Genomic DNA, 27,280 nt, shown 5'->3' on the forward strand with positions numbered 1-27,280 from the left:
CTGGATGCCATGTGCCACCTTTTCCCACGGACCTATGGGCATGATGAGAAGAAAATCGGAACAATATTGAGCATCTACTATGTACCAGGCTCAGTTCCTGATGGACAGGAAGATGGAGGAGGAAATGACCACACTCACTGAGATTTGATCAACCCATCACAGCTACCCACTGCAAATAGTGCCAGCAACAAGTCAAGAAAAATGAAGGAGGGAGGTCCTGGACCTGGGAGTGTCCTAGGCCAGCCTTAAGTAGAAGAAGGCCTTCCTACAGGAAATGTTCATCGATGATGACGGTAGTAACAAGAACAACAGTTCATATCTCCTGGGCACCATGGCACCCAGTTTCCATATCTTAAAAATGTCCCTAAGTCATGTGACAGCATGATTCGTCCCATCTTGCAGACTGAAAAATGAAACATTGAGGAGAGGGTTGTGCATTTTGCTAAAGCTACCAATGCTTTCATGGTGCCATGCACCTTAACATTTTTTTAGCTCCAGAAAGTTTGGCGACATTGGATGGCGATACAGACGGAGACCCATATTGGAGCACCGGACGGAGCCCTCCATGGTCCAAATGAGGAGCAGAAGGATGAAGAAAATGAAAAAAGAAATCAGGACTGCGATGGGCGCCATCACCCACTGATACAAGGGGACTGATCTAATGAGAGTTCACCAAGGCCAGCTGGACTGGAACTGAACGAGCACGTGATCTAACCAGATTCTCTGAATGTGGCCGGATTCTCTGGTTGTGGCTGGCCCGGAGTCTTTCTGAAAAGCCATTGACAATGACACTGGGACTTGTTTCCTCTGCATATACTGGATTTTTGGGATCCAGTCTGTTTGGATACTCACCTTCCTGGACCTGGAGGGAGCGGGGAGGAACTTGAACTTCCCACAGGGCAGGAAACCCTGACTACTCTTAGGGATGGAGAGGGAGGAGGAGAGGGAGTCGGGGAAGTGGGAGGGTGTTGGGAGGAGGGGCGGAAATGGAAACTTTTATAATTTTATAAACTTTAAAAAAAAATTCTTTTAACTTCAGTTGCTGGTGTAGTGGGTTTTCTTCTGTTTGGATTTTATTTAATATTTCATTATACCTTGAAAAAAGGTGTTTACTGATGGGCGGTGGTGGCGTATACCTTCGGGAGGCAGAGGCAGGTGGATCTCTGTGAGTTCGAGGCCAGCCGGGTCTACAAGAGCTAGTTCCAGGACAGGCTCAAAAGTTACAGTGAAACCCTGTTTCGGAGGGGGGAAAAAAGTGTTTGCTTAAATGTGTAAAAACTATGCGTGTTTGTTCTCCCTTCCTGAGAGTGAGCTCCCTTCAGATCCAACACGTCTCAGGCTTCCCTGGGAATGCCTCAGGCAGCAGGCACAGCAGAGCATCAGCTCAGCAAAGGGGCATGCGCAACTGCTCTGCTGCAGGGGCCAGGCACGGAGCGAGCAGAAGTGGACGGCTGTTTGCTGCATCTGCTCCACAGTGGGGGAAACACCGCTTTTCATTCAGAAAGCTTATTTTTTCATACCTCAAACAATATTATTTTGTGCACTCGCCAATAATCCTTGAGAAATACTCATTTATTTAAAGATTTCAGGGCTGGGAAAATGGTTGAGTGAGTAAAGGCTCTTGCCTCCCAACGGTGTCAGCTTGAAGACCCAAGTTCGATCACCATAACCCACGTAAAGGTGGAAGGAGAGAACTGCCTCTACAAATGGTTATTTGACTTCCATGCCTGTGCTCTGGTACACACACGTCCCCCTCCATACACATACACACACACACACACACACACACACACATACAATATGAGAGACTTTTAACTTAAGAAGGGGAGTCAGTAATCTTAGAAAACCAGAGAAATATGTGGAAAACTTGTGTTTTGCTTCTTTGGTCAGACCAGCAGGGCATTGAACAAGATGGTAAGGATGCCTGAAGTTAAACCCGTTTGCTCTCCTCTGGTCAAGGAGGCAGTTACATTCACAGGAAGTGGTGACTAAGTTGGTTATTGTTGACAATCACTTAGAACAGCAGTGTCTGGCTTGTGGTTAGTAAATATGGCCTAGGTGAAATATTCCTTGTCTAGACCTCTGAAGTTGGAAATGTTTGAGAATCCAACATTTTTAGTACAGATGTGAAGCCACGGGTGATCCTGCCTGATGGTCCATTTGTGTAGGAACCTCGCTTCTTGTTCAGTGTTATTTAAAATCTCTGAAACTGGACTGGAGGGATGGCTCATCAATTAAAAGAGCACACTGGCCTTGCAGGAGACACAGGTTAGATTCCCTGCACCCACATCGAGTGACTCAGAACCACCTGCCACTTCAGATCCTGGGGATCCAGTGCCTCTGATCCCAGAGGGCACCCATACTCACATGCAATAGTCACATACAGATGCATTCATAATTGTAAAACAAATCTTAATTAAAATTTATGATTTATCCTGCTCTTTATATAAAGGTATATATGAAACTTGAATGGATATCATGTTTGCACTTGGGCCCCATCCCCAATACATGTGTGAATGTGTGCGTATTCTAAAATCTGGAACAGTCTATATTGAAATATTAATGGTTCCAAGCATTTCAGATAAGAGGAACTTGATCTGAGCGTGACTCAAATGTCTGTCACCGTCATTACTGTTGTTATTGTTAATGTCAACTCAATGTGTATTCTCTGTATAGTGGGGAAAGCACAATACAATGAGCCAAGAAGTTTGGGAGAGGTTTTTTTGTGAGTTAAATCTGGAAGGCAGAATAGGAATTGGCCAAGAAGACATAGCAGAATATTCCAAACCACAGGAAAGAACTATACTAAGACCCAGGGTACAGAAACCTCACGTAGTCAAGGACATTGGAAGTTGGGAATAGAGGGTGTATGCAGGGGCTGTGCTGAGGACAGACCACTGGGACCCAAGGAGAGGCAGGGAACCATAAGCGCTTACTTCCTGTTCCTTGGCAGACAGTGTGCTAAGGGAAAGGAGCCCAGAGGAGGCTGAGGAAGACCTCAGCAGCTTGCATGAGATGGTGAGTGAGCCCAAGAGCCACTTGGCAGAGCAAGCTGAGGGGGCAGACCTGAATTTGTGGGCTACCGAGTGAGGAGAGGCTGTTGGTGGAAAGTGGTGTCACAGAGGTAACTCTGCCCAGAGCCTTGCTGGGTACCCTAGGAAACATTTTTTCTCAGAGCAAACTACTTAAGTGTGGGTCTGAAGGCCTGAGCCAAGCAGCAGGCAGCCTAAGGAAGTCCTCAGTTTTAAAGGGAGCCTAGTCCTGTCTGTACTCCAGTATAAATTAGGTGGAAGGACACAAACACCGGGTGGAGAGAAATTGGGGACTCCAAAGATCAATGGTCAGGACCGTGACAAGAAGACACCTCCGTGGCACACCCTTCTGAACATGATTCTCCTAGACAAGCTCACCCTTCTCCCGGACCAGAGGAATTCAGGGAATACGAAGCAAGAGAACTACAAGATGTCTCCCAGAATGCTCTCTGAGAGTTTGTCTGACCCTGACCCATCTTAATGGGGACTGTCTAGGGGAGTTTAATGACGCTGTCACAGAGCCAAGGGCTCGATTCTACTCTAGAATACATTGTCCTGAGTGCCACCATGGTGAGACAAGTGACGCTCTTCAGTGTTTGTTCTCAGTTTGGTTTTGCTGTTCTGGGGGTGGAACCCAGAGCCAATGAGCCACATCCCCAGTCCGTGGGAGGACAGGGGTTACTGTTGATTGTTTGTTTGTTTTAATTACTTTTTTAAACTAGCATACAGAGTAATGGGTTTAATTACAGAATTTTCAAATATACTTGGTTTTTGTTGATCTTTTTCTCCCGCTCCCCTCCCCAATCCTCCTACTCCCTGCTTACTGCCCCCTCCTTCCAGGAGCCTCCCTTGTGTTTGCCTGCCATATACTATATATTGTATTACCCTACCTGCCATATACTATATATCGTATTACCCTCCCTTTTATGTCTTCCTGTGCCCTAAAGTGTTTTTTCCTCTCATGGCCTCTTTCTTATTTCATAAAGTACATGTACACACCTATGCACACTCACAAATACACACTCATGCCCATAAATATGTACTCACATGCACACACAATCACACACCTGTTCACCACATCACATACATACAGACTCACACACACATAAAAATTAAAATCTAGGGTTCCTATATGAGAAAAAAATCTACAGTATTTTTATTTCTGAATCCACCAAGCTCTTAAGCTTGGTTTTTTTTGTTTTGTTTTTGGTTCTTTGTTTTTGTTTTGTTTTGAGATGGGATCTTACTCTGTAGCCCAAGATGGGTTCAACTTGTAATCTTCCTCCCTCGGCTTTCTCTGAGCACTGGTTTCTAAGCCTGTGCCTCACCAAAGAGGCCACTTTCTGATGGTTTGCTGTGTGCAACCTTTTGTTCATGACTAAAGTTATTGAAAAAATGTAAAATTAGCTTCAGGTGTATGTGTGCGGTATGTATGATAAACTCTTTAGTCCCTTAAGGGTGTGGCTTAAACCACAGTTGGTTGTGAGTGAACCCACCAGCCCAGCAACAATGCTCACACCCCACCCCTTCTCGGTGTGCCCGAGTCAGGTTCTGCAGCCACTAAGCCTTACAAAGCAGCTTCGCAGTGAGAGCTAAGGAATCAAGGACAACAGCATGGTCACTTGTAGGGAGGGACTTGAACAGAGTATGGGCTTCTGTCCTGTGTCAGTGTAGGCAAGTTGGACCCTGTCAGCTGAAAGCATGTTATTTTAACAATGGCAAATGTGTAGTCATCGCGGTAGGTCCTGGGAAAGGTTTCTTTATCAGCTCCTGTTTCAACGGCACACGCCTGCCTGATGCCATCTTACCTGGGTTGCTGAGAAGCCTTGGTTGATGAACCCTGAGACCCATCTCCCATTCTATCCAGGTGCCAGAGTAGTCTGGCCAGAAAACAAGCTAGTCAATGTTTACCGAATAGCATCCACCCTCCAGGAGACTGTGGTCCCAGAGTGCACACACATGATGTTCTAGGTTTCATTTAATGCCCCCTCCCCACAACTCACATCGTCTTCTCACCCTCCCTCTGCTGCAGATCCTGGCGCCCCTGTGAAATTGCCTTGTCTGCCAGTGAAACTGTCGCCTCCGCTACCTCCAAAGAAAGTCCTGATCTGTATGCCTGTCGGGGGGCCAGAGCTCTCCCTGGCATCCTACGCAGCCCAGAAGAGCAGCCAGCAGGCCGTGGCCCAGCACCACCACACTGTCCTGCCATCCCAGATGCAGCACCAACTGCAGTATGGCAGCCATGGCCAGCACCTCCCGTCCTCTACCGGCACCTTGCCCATGCACCCCTCGGGCTGCAGGATGATCGATGAACTCAACAAGACACTTGCTATGACCATGCAGAGGCTGGAAAGGTAACAGTGGGAAGGGGACTGCCTGGGATGGGGGACAGGCTGGGGACTGGAGAGTGTGAAGCCTCATTCCTTTCCCTTCGAAGAACAGAAAAAGGCTTGAGAGTAAAGGCATGTCAAATCTGAGTATTGAAAAGGGTTAGCTGGGTAGTGGTGGCATATGCCTTCAATCCCGGCACTTGGGAGGCAGAAGCAGGTAGGTCTCTGTGAGTTCAAGGCCAGCCTGGTCTACAGAACAAGTTCCAGGACGGGCTCCAAAGACTACACAGAGAAACCCTGTCTCAACTCCCAATACACACACACACAAAATGGGAGAAATAGTAGATGTCCATTGTCAAAGTACTGAGTAAGCACATTTAATTTTTTTAAAAAGATGAGGAACAGCCTTGCAAGTAAGAAGCAGCCTCGCAAGCATGAGGATCCAGGTTCAATCCTCAGATCTATGTAGAGAAAAGCCAGGCGTAATGGTACAAGTTTGCAGTCCCAGTAGTGAGAAAACAGAGCTAGGTGGATCCCTGGGGCTTGTTGGCCAGCTAGCCTAATTCACGTGACAAGTTTCAGAACCGTGACACCCTGTCTCAGAAAGCAGTACGAGGTGCCTGAGGAATGACACTCCTACCTGCGCACACACACACACACACACACACACACACACACACACACACACACACAAAGGAGTAGCATGTATACATATGCTCAGTAGGGCCATATAGTTTCTCTAAACATTGCCATTTTGAGAAATAATGTACATGTGTGATCATTAATAGCTGTGGGCAAATGGGGAGAGAATAATTTTATATTCCATACTCTATGGCTTATTTTTAATTTTGTGGCAACTCCATGGTGTTGGAAACGGGTTAAGTGCATCGGGAAGAGATGAGAACTGGCGGGAGGGGAGGACGGGGTAAGCAGTTTAGAAGCGTGGAGAGATTGTCCCCATTCCTGAAGAAGGAGGAGGCAGAGCATTGGAGTTCAGGGATATGCATGGGAGCCACTAGTGTCTGGAAGCCACTGGTATAGCCCATCCTTCGCTAGAAAGTGTCCCGGATGCATTTCTGGGAAGCCTGCAAAGAATTCTCTTCCCGGGCTCGCGTCTGCAGTCTGCCTTCCATTAAGGGAGATCATTCACCCCTGACACTGCTTCTGACAGATATACCAGGACCACTGCCACCTGCTCTGTGTCTAAGGGATGTCTGGGATTTCTCAATGACTCCGATGCACACTGTTTGACCGAGCTCCCTAATAACAAGGAGAGAGTATTTCCATCTGAGGTGAGGGGCTATATCGCCAATTATAGTGATGGTGTCTATTGAGAAATACAGATGGGAAAATCGTGGTCTGGAGACTCCGTGGGCTGCTACAGTGGAGAGTCAAACAAAAGGTGACCATGGGTCACCTTTCTACTTCCCAGCCAAGGGATGTGTGTTGGGAAATAGCTAACTCCAAGGGAAGCTGTTGCCTCTAACAATTCTGGCTTAATTGCTTTCTCATAATATTCTCCGTTGTTGCCAAAGAAAAACAACAAAATTACAGTTGATCCCTTGCCACTGGTTCCAACTATCATTATTGTTAATGAGGGCAATAATAGCTTAATTTTTGAATGACACCTTGAAATATACAATACATGTGCACTGCCAACCATGTCCTTCACTAGGGAAACTGAGTAAAAAAAAAACTAGAAAAAGTTGAGGAAGTTCCCCACTGCCACCAACTCAAAGAATGCCCACAAAATGCTCATTACCTATTTGTACCCACACTGCAGAAATTAAGAACACACTCTTCAATACTTTTATAGCAATTAGATGAGATATTTTTGTTTTATTGAATATTAAAAGCCTTCATTTCTTTAAAATAATTATTACATTTTTTGAAAACATCCATTTGTTACAGATTGGAAATTCAAAGAAATTAAAAAAGCAAAAACCATTGCTTCAGGAGCTGGTGTGATGGCTTAGTGGATAAGAGCAGTGGCTGCTCTTGCCAAGGGCCTGGGTTTGGTTCCCAGCACTTACGTGGCTGCCCACAATTGATTGTAGCTCCAGTTCCAGGGATTTGGTGCCCCCTTTGGGCCTCTGTGGCCCCAGGCATACGTATGCTGCTTACACACAGGAAAACACTTATACACAGTAAGAGTGAATCTTAAAAGAACTGTTATTTCCACAAACGTATTTTAGAAAGCAGTGTCCTGTACAGTAGGTTGAGTCCAGCCTGGGTCCCACTACTCCATGTCCCCTAGCTCTCTCCTGTAGCTTTCCTTAAGACTTCGGTCCATGCCTTCATCACATGGGTCCTTGGGACTTTTGTGCTCCTGTAACCACCATTCAGGGTTTAGGATTTTATGACTCAGATGAATTTTGATTATCTAAACAGAGATACCGGAAATAGCCTATTAGGATATTACTTAATGTATCTTCTTCATTCAAACACGCCATTTTATAGTCTCAGTAGGAATTCGTGGAATGTTTCAATCGAGTTTAGAATGATTGTAGGTCCTTCACTGAATTGGGCTCTTCAGTAAAATGAATCAGAAAAGAGAAGACCAGGATAAAGAAGAGGGGGACTATCTGCACATTTGTACCACCCTGGGCCCTGCCACCTCCTCGTGCCTCCTCAACTGTCACCCAGGCCAAGGCTTCGGCTCCCCTCAGACAGCAGCAGGACAAAGAGAATCAATATATCCAGCATTCTGACAAGACCACTCATCCTGAGAGAGAAAAATCCTCTTCCCAAATAAATACAAATTGGAGAGATTTCTTTTTAAGCATCCACATTGTCTCCTGGGAGTTGGAGAAGGATCTGAGTGCAGATCAAGGTCATGGTCCACTTTATCCTGTAACGAGAGAACTGTTGTCTGGAGCAATGCTTCCCACCCTTTCACTACCCAAAACCCCCAACATGATGTCTGTCTTCTCCTGTCCAAGTCTCCCAGCATAGGAACCCTTCCCTACCCACCTGGCAGCTCCTAGGTACCCCACATAACGCTTTGTGAAGAGTCGTGGGCCTTCCCACAGTAGTTTTGTCACTGTCCCCCGAGACCTACTAGGAAGTCCCCTGTAGAGCATCGTTCAAGAACTGAGATCTAATCCTGAAGATGTATCGCTATGGAAACTAAATGAGGAATTAAGCAACCTTGGGTTTTGACACCTACTTTTCTATAAACAGTCGTCGTGCCTGTGAAAGGGAACTCGAAGGCAGTGTGGGCAAGGGATCCGATGTCTACCTTGCGTTCCTGTTCATTGTCCAGTCTCTGCATAGGGGAGCTTGATGAGTCCCGAGACAGTGTTCCCATTCTAGAGATGGGTTGATTAAGTGCTAACAGTTTCCCTGTGTAACACGGACTTCCTTCGCCTCAATTCTGGTCTTCCTTTCCTAGGATATGCTTTCAAATGTCTCAAGACAGCCACGGTGTTCTCTACATAAAGGGCTTCTCTAGACCTCTTGACATCTTGTGTGTGTTCCTCTGAGATGACCTCTGAGATGACCTTGAATCTTTTCAGGTTTTTACTCATCTGACCCTGCCAACAGAGTTTATTTATAGTTGAGTCTCATCAGGTTTGGGGGTAGGCGCACAGAGCACAAAGAACTAGAAACGTGCATGGTCTGTATTTATCCCCAGTCCCAAAGAGGGTTCGTATTTATCCCACCTCACAGTCAAGTGAGTGCAGTCTAGAGTCAGGATTTGTATCTTGGACACACTGCTTATTCTCAGTGTGACCCAAGGTGTGTTCCATAGCCTCGATGGGCTTTCATTCCTCATCCATAAAACCAGGATAACACTAGCAGACCAGCCTCATTAGGGCTCTTTGTGAAGATCAAATGATATAGTCAGTCAGATCATTGCACAGCATACCATAAATGTCCAATAAATGGCAATGAGCATTAAGCAAAATTATGTAGCACATAAAATTTTTCTTCAGTGCCTCTAAAAGGCACATTGGATGTGGATTTGGTCCGATCTTGTTGGAGGATGTGTGTGTGTGTGTGTGTGTGTGTGTGTGCATGTGCGTGTGTGTGTGTCAGTTTCTTTGAATTACATGGTCTTTATTTCCCTCCATGGGTTTTTCAAGTCTTTTTGAAAAGTGACGTTTTACCATTTTAACTGTTATGCAGGGTGTTTTATTTTTCCTCTCTACAGTAAGCTCTGCAGTCTTAATTGGCATTCATTCTAGAACTTGAACTTTTGCTTTCAGCCAGTTGCTCACTTTTTTTGAGGTCAATCCATTCAATGATCTCTGCGCTCTCATTTCCTGTTGGCAAAATGAAGTGGGATATGAAGGGATTCTAGAAAGATCCTCAGGGGACTGTGCTTTTAAAGAAGACTTTTCTCCCTTGATTAAAGGCAGGTTTTACCTAGCGCTGCTCACACAGAACTCTAGGGTCATCCATGGCGAGCCCCACATCTGACCGTCAGCAAATCCTCCCCGACTCTGCCACAGTGTGGAGATGTCTCCATCAGCTGCCCTGGCCCCTGCTCCTGACCCTCCCTCTCCCAGACCTCTGTTGTCCTCACCTGTGTGGCTGCAGGCCCCTCCTACCCTAGCACCTGCCCCTTCTCCCCAGCCCCACACTGTCCTCAAAGAGAGTGTGGGGCCCACCCAGCAGTTTACGTACACATTTGCCAGGGAATGCCGTTCGAGTACCACAGACTAGGTGATCCAAATGACACAGACATATTCTTTCCTACCTCTAGCAACAGAAAGCCCAAGACCACGGTGCCAGCATCCAGCAAGGGCCTCCTCTCTGTGTCATCCCAAGGTGGGAGCAACCAAGGGGGAGAAGTGGGGCTGTATCCGCTTTATAATGAACGTACTCTCCTGATCAGGACCTTCCCACCGTGATAATGATAATCTATTCACGGAAGCAGGGTCCTTGTGATTTAACCACCTCTCAGCACGGCTGCACTGGGGGTTAGGTTTCTAGTGCATGGGTTTGGGGAAGCACATTCTAATCATAGCCTCTAGCCATGGAAAGATCCACCACCAATTCTTTGCTGGATAGCTGGTGCTGAAGCAAGTTTTCCGCCTGGTGCTGGGGAGAGGATGAAGACAGCAGAGCTGGTCTCAGCAGAGCCTAGACTCCCTGGGGGACCAGACTGCGTGAACCCATCTGTGAAGGGGACAGAGTGGGCACAGTGCTGGCAACAGGACCCTCAGCAGTTGGGGGTGGGGGACAGGGTAGTCTTCTCTGAAAGAGAAGTGTGGTCAGATGATGAGGGAGAACAATCTAGTCGCTTCAGAGGAAGTAGCGGTACACGCTCTCCCAACGGGCAAATGAAACTTTGCATATGAAGGCACTAAGTTGGCAGTTGACACCCGAAGTTTTTAGAAGATTGGAGGATCATAGAAATGAGAGTAAAAAGTGACGACAGGAGGTTGTAATCGCGCATACGGAAGAGCCCCGGGGCCATTGATGAGGTCACTTAGAGACCGCTAAGAAAAATAGTGTGCACCTGAGAACCCCAAACTCAGGAGGCAGAGCAAGGAGATCACAAGTTCAAATCCAGCCTGTACCAACAGTGAAGCCTGTCTCAGGGAGAAAAAAATAGGAAATTGGGGAGGAAGAATAACAGTCATATTATATCATTTATAATGATAAAGTATCCTGCCAGCAAGAGTTCCAGTGGTCTTACTAGTGTACCTGTGCAGTATACTATACAAAAGACTATGCCATATGCTAAGGACCTGTCCCAATCAATAACTCTATCCCATATATATTGAAGTAAGTTATTATTACTAATATGAAAATTATTAGAAACAGAATGGCTCTACCTCAGCTCAAATATGACACAGACGTGTTTTAACACAGACAGTCCGGAGTAAGCATAGTTGACCTACCCTAGGAAGGTCCTGTAATCTGCAATTCCTGGCGGCACCCATTGAGCCCTGAGTGCCAATCATTGCGACAGACACACAGAAATAAATCACGGAGCTAGGGATCTATCTCTGCAGGTAGAGTGCTTGCCTCGCATCAACAAAGGCCTGGGTTCAATCCCCCAGCCCTACATGAAACTAAGAGCAGTTCATAATCACAGCTCTCAGAGGTGGAGCTAAAAGGTCAGTTCAAGGTCTTCCTCAGCTACGTAGAATGTGCCAGGATAGCCAGGGCTACAGGGAAATTTGTCTCAAAGGATACAATGTTTTGTTTGAAATATCAATAAGTATAGACACATAACTTAGTATTTGTTTGTACAATCCCTTTTTTGCTTTTCCATGTTAGCCAGGATGAAATTGTTGCTTATTGAGAATAATAAAAAAGGAATCCTGTTTAAACTGGACACAAAAAATTGAACATTGCAGCATACCCCCAAAAAAATCCCTTCCATCTCTAAAATTCTATGAACTCATGATTATTTTTGAACCTTTCAAAGAGCCCAGTTCAGCTTCTAACCCTAGGGCAGATCCATTTCATGACATTAGTTACTTTGCTTCATGCTGTCTCAAGGTCACAGGGAATTCTAAAGAATAATATTTGGTCCTGAACTGAGCAGTCCCACAGTGTCCCTCGGCCTTACCCATATGGCATCTATATTGACTTCATTAGCTGACATTTGCAATGTTTCACCCTCAAATCTCAGTGCCCTGTGGCAAATAGCAGACATGACTTGTTGCCTTCGCAGAATGAAATTCCCAAGGTCTCAATGTGACTCGCTGATAAATTGGCTTGGATTTGAAGTTGTGTTTTGTTTGTAGCAGAGGGAAGGGTGTACATCCTTACATGCAGTGTGTTTCTGGGGGAAGATATCCCTTGTCCCTGGACAAGAGCTTCAATCTCATGCATTTCTGGCTCCACGTTTACCCCTGCTTCTTGGAAGCCAGACTTACCAACCTCTATTTTAGGTTAGTTCTTTGATCTCAAGGTATAGACTCACCCTTAAGCGCCACCCACAAGTAGTGTTTCCAGCTTTAACTGTTCTTTCAAGGGATGTGAAATGGTCTTAGTGCAAGTTGATCTCATTGTGAGCAAGGCTGCCCCTTCCTGTACAGTGGGCAAGCCAGGCAGCCAGCTGGCAGAAAAACTGAAGTAAGACAACACCTATGAACACGGCAACATCTCTTCCAGCCGTAAAACCAAAACTCTCTCTCTGGACATTGATAGTTGTCTCCTGAGGGACAAGATCTATGACTCTGGGGTGGGAACCACTGCCCTAGAGAATGCATAGTCACTTTCTCGGGGTGGTACCCTGTGAGCCTCTTCCAAAGCAACTTCCGTATAATGTCTGGGAATTCACAGTGACTACTCCATGATGAAGAATCATCCAGGTCCTATTTGCAGTGTCTCAGACTGGCATTCTGGGTGCCAAATGAACACTCATTTTGGGTTCTACCTAGTGAGCTAATTGCACCCCTTCCTTTAGTTCCAGTAATAAATTAATACACGGGTTTGACCCTAGTTCTCGAGTCTCATAGATCTGTGGTTTGCTCGGCAGCACTGTGGTCACCCCGGGTGTCACCATGGTTTTCAGAGTCTTGCTAACTAACCTCCATGAGGATAAACAGGTGACGGCCATCAGATCTTTAAATCATTCACATCAGAACTCTTTGATATGGAGCACTTGGCTAATTCTGGATCAAACAGACATTAGGGGTCATGGTCCGTGTCCACTGGCCCTCTGACTAATGGCCAGATAATTATAAAAACCAGGGATATGCATGAAGCATCCCATCCTAGTTTCCTAGATGTGGCCGTTGTGAATTCTCTCTGGGCTATTGAAGGTAATGCTGATACTTAGTACATTTAAATGAGCTTGTCTGTGCTACAGAATGCCAGGAAGGGGTGGATAATATGGTGATTTCCCATATCAGAGTGGAAAACCCCAACGTATTTGTCCGTGGTCACAGAACTAGAAGGAAACAAGCATTATTGACGCAGGCAGTAGGACTGTAGGGCCGGACTCTCTCCACCAAGTCTCTAACTCTCATGTGGCGTTTATACAGAAACCATCGGCCTTAGTCTCCCGGACGACAAGGTAGATCCCTACTCCCCATCGTCCAGGGAACTCCAGACAGTGTAATAAACCTAAGCACATGGAACATCTTCACGCTGCTACCTAAGTATGCTAAGGAGGCATCATGAGAACATCTTTCAAAACAACCTCACGGCTAACATAGGTGGTCCTCCACGTGTCTCATTAATACACGTCGTCAGTGTTTGAAATCTCCTTTCATCTCCCCTCAGACATGCAGACGGGGCCAGTGAGATAATTCAGTGGGTAAAGTCATTTGCTGCCAAGCCTGATAACCTGAGTTCAACCCCTGGGACTCACATATTAGAAGGAAAGAACCAACTCCTGAGAGTTGCCCTCTGACTTCCGCACAGGCACAGTGGCATGTACACACACACACACACACACACACACACACACACCACAAACGCACATACACACAAGTAAATGAATATTTTTCAAAACTTGCAGTGTTAAGAAGGATGTAGTTACTATCTTGGTTTCATAGCGATAAAGACAACCTATGATCATGGTAGGGATATAAACCTGGGTCTTCTCACCCAGGCCTGGAGTTCTTTCCACTAACCACGTGTCTACCTTCTCCCAGAAAGCTAGCAAAGCCTTTTATTACCCCTAATGCCCAGTCTGAATTTTCCCTCCTACAAGCATGCTGGGTATGAGATACGATTTACACAATAAAATTCACAAGAGTGGACTCTGATACTCTTTCTAACGAGAAGCAAGAATCGTGGGCATTCCTACATCCCACCTGTTCTTTTGAAATACATTTTCGTAAAGAGCACCAGAATGAGAGTTTATTAGGAAACTTACAGGCTTGAAATCTAGACTTGGGTGGCACAACTGTCTTTGGTTGATTTGAATGAAGACCGCACATGGTTGCAGGTGAGTGGGTGCGCAGTGAGAGCAGGCTAGAGGCACAAGAGAGATTGCCAACTGTTACCATTATCTAACCTAGACAATAAGATAGTGTGCCCCTTGCCCGCCTCCCACCGCCCTGCCCTCTTTCCCTTCAGTGTCCCATCCCTGCTTTCTGTGCTAATTATCTATTCGTTTGTCATTGGGTTTCTCACAAGCAATTAAGCTCCCAAGGACAATGACTTGATTTGTCCTTAGGGTCTCCCTAGAACAGCTGGAGAAGATGTATTTGTGAAAATCAATGGACAAGAGAGGTTGCCAAAAATGGGAGACCTGATGTTCACAAACTAAATACTAAGTGTAGAGGCATTTGGAAAGCTGAAACGTAAAATGGTTCTATTTTAGTGAGAGGCCCACGGGCAGAGCGCTCTTCACTATGTCCTTCTGTCTCTGTTCTCTCTTCCTTGTCCTCCTCCACCAAGAATGCCATTTAAACACGCTTGGAAAACTCAACTGACAATCAAGTAGAATACAGATAAAGAATATAGGGTGACGTTGGTCATGGCAGCAAAAACCTGTAATCCTGACCCCAGGGAGGCTCGTGCAAAAGGATTCTGTGCAATAGAGTGAAACCCTGTCTGAAAAACAAAATTCCAGGGATTAGGAGCAAGCTCGGTTGCTGATGTGCTTGCCAGTCAAGTGTGAGGTTCTGAGTTCAGATCCCAACACCCACATAAAAGCTAGAGGCCACAGCATGTGTGTTTAACCCCAGCACTGGGGCCAACTGGGAGATAGAGAAATCCCTGGAACCCATGGGTCAGTTATAATAGAATGGTTGTGCTCTAGGTTCAGAAAAGAAAAAGAAGAACCTTGTCTCAATAAATAAAGTCAAGCTGGGAATAGAGGCGTATGCCTTTAATCTCAGCACTCGGGAGACAGAGGCAGGTGGATCTCTGTGAGGTCTGGGACGGCTAGGACTGTCACGGAGAGAAAACCTGTCTCAAAATCCATCATCATCATAATAATAATAATAAAGTCAAGATAAAGGAAGATACCCAATATCAGCCTCTTTCCTCCACATATATATGTGTATGCATCCATGCACACACACACACACACGCACACACACACACACACACACACACACACACATGAACGTGGACATATAGACACCAAAAACAAATGAAAAGATGGCAAACAAAAAAAAAAGCACAATGGTGCCCCCTCAGATATTCGTTTTCCTGCCACTCAAATAGCCATGTGTTTTCAAAGCATCACTCTCGAGTCTCTAAAAATTTAATTTTTGGAAATTACTAAGATATTGACCCTATTTTAATAACTCATAAAGAAATGAATGTGGAAATATCAGCCAGTGGCTGGGGTCATTCATCAGAAGGTCCCCTTCCAAGAGAGCTTCCAGACCTCGCTTTGTCTCCATAGAATGGTAACAGGCTGGCAGATAGAAAGTCCTGTCACCCACCACCCATGAGTGGGGAGTTACACGCTAAAGAGCATCTCCGTGGCACATAAAGAACTGAGGCCAAGTGGTAAAATTGAAAGCCAGTGTCATGGGCTGAGAAGATAGTTTGGCCTTGCAAGCTTGGGGACCTGACTTCAAGTGACACAGAGTAGATTGGGCATAGGTCACGCTGATAATTCCAGTGCTGGGAATGAAGAGAGAGGCAAATCTTTGGGGTCTGCTAAGCAGTCATGCTGGCTTATTTGGTGAGTCATTAGGCCACTGAGAGTCTCTGTCTCATCAAACTGGAAGACTCTTGAGGAACAGCAACTAAGGTTGTGGCTTCTACACACCCACATGCACACACACACACACACACACACACACACACACACACACCTGCACAAATACATGCTTGTGCACATCAGAAAAAAAAATCACTATTTTAAAGCCTTCATCTCCCTAAAAGTTGTGGGCGATAACCATGACATCATTACTCAAGAAAAACGTATTCTAAAGGGATGTTGCCTTCTGGCATGCATCTGTGGTTAAAATGGACTAAGAAGATATTCATCTCTCTCAAAGGATATAGAAAATTTATTACCCACAAATATGACATGGAAAATGAAATTAAGCTCTCACAGGAATGAGCTGTAATTTCACCCGTGTGAGTTCCAAAGAAGAGTTTGCAGAGGGGGAGAGAGTAATCAGCCCTTTTCCTCTCAGAGACCAAGAACGTGTGAGAAATTATGCTACAAATTGCAGAGCCTGAGGCTGGAAAAGACGGAAATAGCCACTGAGGCCCAAGAAAACAGTTCATCAGCTTCGTTTTAAGAAAGCAAGCGCGCATTGTACGGTGGTCCAGGATTAGCTGCTAAGATAAGAACTGCGCCATGAGGGCATTTGTTTTCCCTCGGACTTTAGTCAGCAGGAAGCTGCTCCCTAAATAGGCTAGGGTCCTCAGCCTTCCTGAGTAAAGGAGGTATTTTGAGTTCTTTTTTCCAGAAGTTGTAATGGGTTTAAGTGAATTCATTTTTCTGCCTGTCCTCTGTCCTTTTAGGGACCGGTGATCCATATTTCTGAAACTCTCTGACATTTGGTATGTGATGAAATCGTATTTATACACAGGCTGACCCGTAGCCTACCCCTTCCCGGCATTCTCCATTTCTCATGCGGAAATTAGTCTTGGTATTTCTACCTAACGTTGTCTCTCAGTTTCTGTGAGTGTATTAGGTCGTGCTTGACTGTGTGAGCAGTTGTGGTACCAGGAAGCAGGACATGGAGCCAAGCAGTTGTGGGCCAATCGCTAGCTGGACCTCCTGGTCTTCGATTCCTCCTCAGTTCAATGGAGGGAGATGCTTTCTGACCTCATGCTGCAAGATCAGGGCGAGATGGCTGCTGGTGCGTTTTATATGCTGTTGCTTGTAGACAGACTTTCTTCAGAAACACCAGCAGGGTATCAAAAACTGATCGTTATGATATATCCATCAGTGGTGTGTTAGTGTGTGTGAGTGGTGGGGAGGTGCAGGGGTGTGTGTGTTGAGATCTCTCTCTCTCTCTCTCTCTCTCTCTCTCTCTCTCTCTCTCTCTCTCTCTCTCTCCTAGGCAGGCTTCAGCCTTCTACAAGCTGGGTTCATAAGCACGTACCATCACTTGAATGCTTTCATATTTTTTGACCCGAAAAATCTTTCTGGACAATGGTCACCAAGAGAATCACAAACTAAATAGTCAAGCCTTGGAATCAGGCAGGATCCCTACTAAAGTGAGCACAGTAATTGAAGCGCACATTCTCCTTGAGAGCCCACTTTCTTTTCTACCCTCTTGAGGCTCCACAAGATCCAGTAGAAGCCAGAGGCAGCAGTAGACCTTCCACAATGCTCAGGACAGTTCCCAGTGCAAAGAATTGTCTTGTTCAAAATGTTAAGTATACCAATGTTGAAAAATGCCTGGCAAGGTGATTAAGGAAACTAATATCTTTGTCTCTGGTGGTTCCTAAAATGAGTTTAGAACTACCTTTTATTAAAGTTTTAGTGTCTGATTAAATATATAAGTATTAAAATATATATCATATCATATAAAATGTGTTCACTATGTTCTAAATGTAAACAACACCCTCATGCTCATGTGGCCACGCCCTCCTTGCTGATGATCATGCTCACGTGGCCATACCTTCCTCACTGTGATGGGTGTGGCTATGCCTTCCTGACTGTGATGAAACTGTGAGCTGAAGTAACTCCTTCCTCCCTTACATTGCTTCTTCTGAGATATTTGGCCATGGAAGCAAGAAGAGGAACTATTTTAACCAGCCACGGCAGCGGGTAAACAGATTAGTCCCCTTACCAAGTCCCGACTTTCTGAGCCCATTGTCCAATATGAACCATTGACCTTGATGCCCCAGGAATGACCCGGTCTGCTACCTGGCTGGTTAGTAAGACATTCCTGTCCAGCCTGTGACCTGTAGCTACCTGAGGCCAAGAAGAGCTATGAATAAGCACAGCACACAAGCATAAACTTACATCAAACGTTCTGAGATTTTTGTGTGTGATTTTTTTCTAACTGGACTGGGAGGTTCTCACGTGAGGTCTTGGCAGATGACAGCATGGTGCTGCCATAGCAAAAGCAGGACACATTTGAGAGCATTTAGCAAGTATCAGTCCCCACGCTTTACACATGTTGCTGACAGGCATGGTGTTTTCTCCGCCTTCTATGGGCACAGCTAGTCAGTCATGTGTTCAATCTTTACATTCCTATGTGCATCACAGTTCAGTTTTTGAATACAGACTGTTATTAGAGAGTGAGTTCAAATCCTGCTTTCCCTCCTTAGCACTTGTATTTATAAGTCAGTTAATTGCCTTCTCAGAACCTCAGTTTCCTGCTCCATAAAATGAAGATACTCCTAACCCCTCTCCTGCAGGGCAGTTCTCAAGATGAGATGGGATACTGTGTGACATTTTTCTAGAATATTCAGTCAATGTCCCCTATTTTCTTCCTCCTCCTCTCTGTACAGTTCTTTCCCTTATGTGATGAGAATTCTTTTACTGTCTTTATTTAACCCATTGATAAAGGCGCTAACCAAGCTGTGATACTCAGAGCCTCACAGTAGACCAGTAGATGACCTCCTAAGAATCACAGAAAAATCCCTTAATTAATACCCTTCGAGTATGCATATCAGCCACATACAAGTGAACCCAAATATCTAGTAAGCCCATTTTTTTTTTATTCTGCAGAAGTTATAAACAACTACTAGGTGTCCAATTTGTTTCTGGCATGGTGCTAGCCACCAGGCACAAACATCAGTAAAATGTGGCTCCTGGTCATCACGGAACCCACACCCTTGGAGAGAGAAGGCGCTAGGCAGACCTTTTGTTATTGACAGATACGTGGGGGAAAGTTTCTGATGGCTACCTTCCTTGTTGACTTGCCTGGCTTTAGAATTGTCTAGGTGACTGAGGGGGCAAACCTGTAGATGTGTCTGGAAGGAGGTTTCCAGAGAGGATTGGCTGATGGGAAAAAGTCCACCTCGCAGATCAGTGAAATTATCCTGTGGGCTAAGGACTAAACATAAAAGAGAAAGGGAAGAAGCTAGCCATGTGTTTATATATCCATATTCATTCGTTCCCTCTCCTCATTCAAAATCAATTTCTGTCTGTCTATCTGTCTCTGTCTTTCTCTGTATCTCTCTCTGTCTCTGTCTCTCCCATTCCCAGTCATCCATAAAATGAGTTTCTCTCCTCTACTAATCTCCCCACCACTGTGATGTCCTACCCAAGCAGATGGAACCAAGAAACCATGAACAGACTAAACCCTCTGAAGCCAGGAGCCAAAGTATATACTCCCTTCTTTAAGCTGTCTCTATCAAATATTTTGTCATTGTGATGGGAAAAGTAGCTAATACACAGTTTAAGGGAGCACACTCTGTAGTCCGGTGTTAGAAGTTTGGGTTCATGGTGGATTGAGCTCATGGCTGAGAGCAGAGACAAGGCTAAATATTGGGGTGGTGTAAACATGGGGCAGACAGTGTTGACTTAATAGCAACCTGAGAGCAGAGAGAATGGTAGCCAGGAAGGGGCTAGGGCAAGAGAACCTTCAAAAATACTTGCCCAGGGCCCCACTTCATCCACGTACAGCCCACCTTCCACAGTTCCACAATCGCCCAATAGGCTGTGCTGACTGAGTCTACAGTGGACCAGACCACTGATGAAGGTGGAGCCATCACAATCCGGTCGCTTACCCTGCATCCCACCTCTGAACTCTGCTCGAAACAGACACTAAGATTTTAATACAGGAGCTTCTAGGGGATAGGCTCCATATCTGAACCACAGCAGAGGGGAAGATGGTAAGCAGATAGATGCTTATAATTTTTACAGCTGAGGGATCTCCTGTGAACATAGGCAAGGCATTTCTGGAGATGAGTAATAAACAATAAATGGGAAGGAAAGAGATGAAGATGAGCTAGGAATGTGTTGTAGACCAGCAACACTGACTGGGTAGCTGTGGTGAGCTTTGTATCGATACATAGGTGGGGAGAAGAAAGGCTCAGTGAACACATAGGTTTTACTCCTCTTTAGCAATGGACATTAAAGCAAATCTTTGGAGCAACTCTATCATATAAACCAACTGAGACTGCCACTCCCCTAGGCTTCCTCTAGGGCGACATTCAGGAGGCCACATCAGTTAGATGCTGCACTTCCTGGATATGTCTCTAGGCCATGGATGGTCTGGCTCACACTCTGCTAGCTGCATTTTTCCATTGGTGTTGCTGCTTTTGAAGACTTGGGGGTCAAAGTTCACATGGGAAAGGCAACTATATGCGCTTTTTAGAAAATTTCCCCACCATGTGTGGAGAGTGGACACACTGAGTATGTTTTGAAATCTTCTGGAACATCATTTCTGTAATTAAAGGAGCGGGGTGGGGGGAGTTCTCATTTAAGGCCATGTTAACAGGATCAACTAGCACCACCACCCCCAAAAGCATGATATACACAATTTTGCATTTGAGAAAGTTGAGACTCAGACTCTGAATAGCTTGCCCGATATCAAGAAGAGAAAAAATGGGGAAAATATAGACTCAAAGCTAAGTCTTGATTCCCCCAGGAGGAGTCCCATCATGACCTTCTGGCCTCCTTCCCACTCACTTCTTATCTCCTCTTGCCCTCCCAAGATTCTCCACAGGTTTTGTCTTCCTCTCAGCACCTTTCCTGGCATATACTTGGCCTTCAGTAGAGAATCAGTAGATAATTCAGCAGACAATTTGTGGAGACAGGCTCTCGCTATGTGGCCCAGGCGAGTTTGGAGCTCTCGCTCTTCCTGTCTCAGTTTCCCAAGTGCTAAGATCACAATGGCAAACAGCATTCCCCACCCCCAGCATGGATATTGATTAGTAAAATATTCCCAGTCATTTTGATGGATTCATATAGATTCCTGGAAAACATTATTCCTGCTTTTGCAAACTGAAACATTCTAGCACACGATAGGTAGGATGATGCTTTAGGAAGGAAACCTGCCAGTATCAGTTTCCAGCTGGGTTTGGAATGTCTCTTCGAGGCAGTTGTTAGTCACCTATATGGGGGTCCCTGTTTTGCAACGCTGGTAGAGTAATTCTTTAGACTTGTCAATGCAGCTAGGTTCTCTCCTGTGAAATCCTGTTCTAGTCCTGATCGCACAGTCTTGTCTTCCAGGAGAAATCACAGCCCCTTCTTTATCGCAGACCACACCCGTCTTAGTCACTTTTCTATGGCTCTGAAGAGATACCATGACCAAGGCAACTTGTAGTTAGGACTTAGCAGTTCCACGGGGTTACAGTCTATGGCCATCGTGACAGGAAGCTTAGTGGGCACACAGGCAAGCGGGCAGGCCGGCATGGCACTGGAACAAGAGTTGAGTGCTCATATCATTATCCACAAGCTGGAGCCAGAGAGGGAGCTAACTGGGAATGGGATGAACTTTTGAAACCTCAACGTCCATTCCCAGGGCCACACCTCCTCAGATAAGGCCATGCTTCCTAATCCTTCCAACCAGCTCTACCAACTAGGGACCAAGTATTCAAACACACAACCTATGGGGGCCATCCTCATTCAAACCACCACACCGCCTCCAAGGTTGAGTTTCTTAGCGCCTTTATTCCCCTCTCTGCTTCCCTCTGTGTTCACTTTGGAGCTTCCTGCCTTAAGGCATTCTAGTTTTCTATTCCAACATTTCTTCACACCAAACAAGAATACCTATTATCAGCTTCCCATCCCTAACTCGCAGATGTCTATCCTAAGTGCTATGCCTTTTAGGAACCGTGCTAATTAAATTATGAAAGTAGAGAAAGGAGAAGGCAAGGGTGGAGCAAGACACAAGCCACAAAATTACATTTTTGTCTCTGCCGCTAGCCCCCCACCTCATGACACCCAAGAAAGATACCTAGGCACAGCTGGAATGTAGTTTTACTGTCTTTGCTCCATTGGGGGTGCTGCCTTGGAGGGCAAGGCAGTAAGGGGCCCACTCAGTCCAATTTGGGGTTAAACATTGTGTTTGTCACCCTGGAGACCCGCTATCATGTGTTCTGCCTGCCTCCTGCTCCCATTGCTGTTTCTCTGCGATTAGCCGGGAAATGGGCCATCTCAAACTACTCATCTCTAATAAAACACGGCACTTTTTGTAAATACATGATTTCGTCCTATTGAGTAATTGTTGGTTTTAAGCTGATTTAGTTCATTGCCTTGAACATCGTAGCTCATGTGGTGTTAACTGGATTTCCCATCTGTGTCGCTGAAGACTTCTGTGGAAAATACAAAGAGAAAAGCCACCCTTTGGAGGCAGTGAAAGGAAGGGAGTTAATTGAATTTAAATTAGACACAGCAATAACTTAAAACATAATTGAAAGCTTCAAAGGAAACTCATGTTTTCTTACAGCATAGTAAGATTCCTTTAGGATAAAATATTTTAGCGTAAAGCTTTGATATACCTTCACAATCTATTTGCTTAGGAATGTCAAATACTTTGTGATATAAAAGTATATTGTTTCCCATGTTCAGAAATTTTTTAAATTGCATACAAGTTCTATTTTTGATGATACTAAAAAGGAACAAAAGTTTTGCCTGAGCCAGGGATGTGTGTCCGCGACAGAGTACTTGACTAGCATATGCGAGGTCTTGGGTTCAATCCCCAACGCTAGATAAAAAAGAGTAGGAGGAGAAAGTGAAAGGAGAGAGGGAGGAAGGGAGAAAGGGGGAGGATGGGAAGAAAGAAACAGTGACATGTTTCAACCTCCATATTCCCATTATTTTTGCTGAACTTCACACAGAAGGACTCTAATTGCTTTGAGATCTCCACAAAGCTTCTATTCGGACACTGCGATGACGTACATTTTCCAGTTGTCTAATAGTGGGTGCTTTGGGCATCCTTTTAATTGAAAATGTATTAAATCTGCATTGATTTTGAGAGCATCATTCTTAGAAAACCGGCCAAGGGGTGGGGCAGGAAGTTAAGCTAATGTTCCCCGTCACAGCCTGCTGGACCCAGGCCCATCCTTGGAAAAGACCTTCCTCTAGGTGGCCCGTGGCTGTGTCCACCTTGATGTCCCAGCACAGGACGAGAATATCGCTCGTCAACCCAGCTCTCCTCTTCCTCTGCGTCTCACCTAGACCATTTCAAACCATGCTCCGCTCTCAGTTCTGCCTCTGCTCTACATTGCTTTTGTTTTTAATTTAAAAGGTTTTCTTCATTGTGGAACCAACCACAGTTCCCCCTCCCTCCCCTCCTCCCATCCCCTTCCTCCACTCCCAACCCCCCATCCACTTTTCGTAAAGGGTATTATTATTTCCCATGGGGAGTCAACAAAGTCTGGCCTATCAAGCTGAGGCAGGGCCAAGCCTCTCCTTCCTGTATTGAGACCCCAGCTAAGACCCCAAGCAATCGAGGAGATGGTGCTTGAATTGGCCTTCCCCGGTGGTCAGATTGATAGCTACCCTAATTGTCATCATAGAATCTTCATCCAGTAACTGATGGAAGAAGGTGCAGAGATCCACTGGGCAGAGCTCCAGAAGTTCAGTCCAAGAGTGGGAGGAGCTATAACATGAGCAATGGGGTCAAGACCATGATGGGGACACCCACAGAGACAGCTGACCCTAGCTAGTGTGAGCTCACTGACTCTGTACTGGCAGCTGGAGAACCTGCATAGGACCAAACTAGGCCCTCTGAATGGGGGTGACAGTTATGTGGCTTGGGCAGTCTGTGAGGTCACTGTCAATGGGACCATAATTTATCCGTAGCACACGAATTGGCTTTTCAGAGCCCATGCCCTATGGAGGGGTACCTTGCTCTACATAGCTTTTGAAAGCTAGATCCTCACTTACTGGCTCACTTGAGATCAAGTTAATCCTTACCCCAGTTGGGATGTAGGTGGGTTGTAGAGGAGCTCCACTTTAACTGGTTCAAAGTGCGCCACCCAGTGGCTATAAATTGTTGTGCACCTAGCACCAGCACCAAGCGTCCAGGTTTCTTATTCCAGGCTACTGCCTCCATCAGGAAAGCTCTGTACTCCTTGCCTGGGGGAGCTTTGCCTCCGAGAGTGAGACAGCTAAATTTTAAAGCAGCTCCAAAGCCTGAACGGGACGTGTTAGCTGAGGTGAATTCCCTTTGTTTCCTCTTTACACAGCTCCGAGCAGCGAGTCCCCTGTTCCACTTCTTACCACAGCTCTGGTTTGCACTCGGGCGACGGTGTCACGAAAGCAGGACCCATGGGCCTTCCGGAAATAAGACAAGTGCCAACCGTTGTGATCGAGTGCGACGACAATAAAGAGAATGTGCCTCACGAGTCCGACTATGAAGACTCATCCTGCCTGTACGCCCGGGAGGAGGAGGAAGAGGAGGAGGAGGATGACGACGATGCTTCATTGTACACCAGTACGTGAAGGCAGACGTTCCATGGGGGGGGGGGGGAGCATGGTACCGTAAACACAGCCAGAATGGAGGCCTGAATATCTGCTCTTACCTGAGCCCTAGCAGGACAGCTCAAGTGATCTCTCGAGGCCCCGCTTTCTTAGCAGTAATAAGAGAGAGAATATCTATCAGCCATCCAGCTTCATAACTATACACACTACAGTACAACTGTATCACCTCCTACCTGTCTTGGTTGATTTCAAACAACAAGGGATAAATGGAGGGAGAGCTGGAAAACCTGTTTCATGTGCGTAAACCTAGCCACTGTGTATTTGACATATTCATGTTCAAGTCCACCTCATCAACTTGAGAAAACCTGAACTTAAACTCTCTGTCGAAGCCCTTTAACTGTTTTAAGAAATAGAGAAGTTGCTAATCTATCACTCCGTCCATGAATAACTAGGATTTAATGGTGTGAGGATAGCAATAGCTGACTTGGAGCTCATAAAAGTGAGTTTATCATAAAGCTGCTGTTTGTTGACTATATAACCTGTTCCCAACAATGAGCTAAGATCGCCTTCTCATATTTCTGTCTTAAAACATTCTCAGGGCATCAACATGGTCCCATTTTACTGGTAAATGGAGATGTTGGGGAAGGAAGACCCATAAAGATGCTCTCAGAGGCTGCAATGACCCACCAGTGGAAGGGTGCAGCCGCCAAGTCTATTTATTGCCTGAGAGTAGAAGATTCTGTGCCAGAGTTTCTCAGCTTAGCACTGTTGGCCTTTGGGGCCACATCATCCTCCGCTGTGACGGTGGTCCTGAGCATTGCAGTGTGATTAGCAGCCTCCAGGGTCTCCACCAGCTAAATGACAGTACCAACCTCTGGACTGCCACCTTACCTTTAACACACAAAAATACCTCCGGCTACTCGCTAACGTACAAAATCATCTAGTTGAAGCTGCAGATGTAGAGCAGACCTGGGTGCTCAGAAACCTAGGTGTCCGAAAGAAAGAGCAATCCCAGACTACTGCTCAAATCACAGTCTTCAACTCTGCTCTCACCGCAAGTGTCCCCACCTTGCCCACACAGCATTATTAATGCCTCCTTCTATACGTCCTGAGCTCCGGGTAACTGCTCTTGTCTGTCTCCTGAGAGTTCCTAGCGTCTGTGTCACCACTGAACATGCGCAGATATGGATCCCACAAGCCTGCCCCCTGTGGGCATGTCCTGTGCCCTGGCAGCAGCCCTACTCTGTGAAGTCTTTCCTAGCTGCTGAGACCCCTGGCCTCCCTGCTCCTCTTCTCTCTGGCACCACACAGTAAGGAGGTCCTGTCCTCCTTTGTAATGTTGCCACATGCTGGGGATTTCTGAAGGGAGAAACCCAGTCACAGGCTCCCCTTCCCTCCCAATGTGTCCCACACCATGTGAGCGGCTGAAGTCCAACAGGGCAGCAGTGCTAGGAACTCAGACTTGAGTATTTGGTGTCTGTCTTCCCACCTTTCGCTTCCTAGCCCACCATGCTTGGCCTCATGGGCATCCAGGCGGAGGGACGTCTCTGTTAATTGACTGATTTCTCCCTCCTACAGGCTCTCTGGCCATGAAGGTCTGCAGGAAGGACTCCTTAGCCATCAAACTCAGCAACAGACCCTCGAAGCGAGAGCTGGAAGAGAAGAATATCCTCCCCAGACAGACCGATGAGGAGAGGTTGGAGCTCAGACAGCAGATTGGCACCAAGCTCACCAGGTAGGAAAGCAGTCCTCCTGCCCTGCTGACCCCAGGACAGGCTCTGTGGCTACAGTAGACATACACAGCCTCCATCTCCAGCCTGCTCCTTGGTGTCTCTTAGCAACTTACTTACAAAGCCGGTGGATAGCATCTTATTTTGTCCCTAAGATTGCTTGTAGTCTCTCTCCTTCAATAAGTCAAATCTTAGAGATTTCCCTTGACTCAAGGGTTAGAACTAAAGGGATAGGACTGTCTGTAAGGGGTTATGGTTTAGTTAACTATGGAGACAACAAGTCCACTCTTCTGTTATGCAGTCAAATGTTTGTTAGTGATGCCTCATTGCTACTCTAGGATGCTTCTTAGATGTTGTATGTATGGTTATTAAAGACATAGGTGTAGCTTTGTATTGTAGTAATATCTTAAACTCTTGTGGTAGGTTTTTCACCTAAGTCTAAGTTTACATATTAATGGGTAACATTTATTGAACACTTGCGATTTGGGCATGCTTCTAAGCATTTCACATTACATATATTAAATCATTTTTCTTTGAATTTCCTGTGAGATAGGCATGTTAATGCTCAATTTACAGTTGAGGACATCAGGCTTAGAGAACTTCAGTTACTGTCTTGGTTACTTTTCCATTACTGCCTATTACTGTATATATAGCTTCTTTCTCATAATTAACTTGGTTTCTTCCTGGATGGTGTTTCAGTAATGATACAGGGATGTGTGAAGTAGTCAACACTGATAAGATTTGGCCTTGTGTAACACAATATTCTAATGTGGAGAACAAAAATATCAGAACGACATATATACATCTTCTTATGCACTTGCTGTCTTACTACCTCTGTGTGTGTGTGTGTGTGTGTGTGTGTGTGTGTGTGTGTGTGTGTGTGATCATCTTCCCAAGGAGAAACTGTGCCCAGCCTTTCATACTGAACACACAGCCACATCCCACCACCATAATACTCTGACCATAAAACTCAAAAGGGCAAGAGACATGGCCATCCGTGTTTGGAAAGTTCTC

General features: G+C 45.7%; 1 protein-coding gene across 10 annotated transcripts in view; it reads left to right on the top strand.

Moving 5' to 3' along the window:
• Window positions 1–27,280, top strand: part of Phactr1 (phosphatase and actin regulator 1) — a 449,396-nt gene that overhangs the window by 378,923 nt on the left and 43,193 nt on the right. For all 10 annotated transcript variants that reach the window (XM_048418822.3, XM_048419204.3, XM_048419049.3 and 7 more), the window contains 3 exons: window positions 5,065–5,386; window positions 24,302–24,549; window positions 26,115–26,271. In XM_048418822.3, the coding sequence (XP_048274779.2) occupies window positions 5,065–5,386; window positions 24,302–24,549; window positions 26,115–26,271 (727 nt within the window). The remainder of the gene's footprint in view (window positions 1–5,064; window positions 5,387–24,301; window positions 24,550–26,114; window positions 26,272–27,280) is intronic.

This window comes from Myodes glareolus, chromosome 14, assembly GCF_982192425.1.
Source record: "Myodes glareolus chromosome 14, mMyoGla1.1, whole genome shotgun sequence".
Taxonomy (NCBI): Eukaryota; Metazoa; Chordata; class Mammalia; order Rodentia; family Cricetidae; genus Myodes; species Myodes glareolus.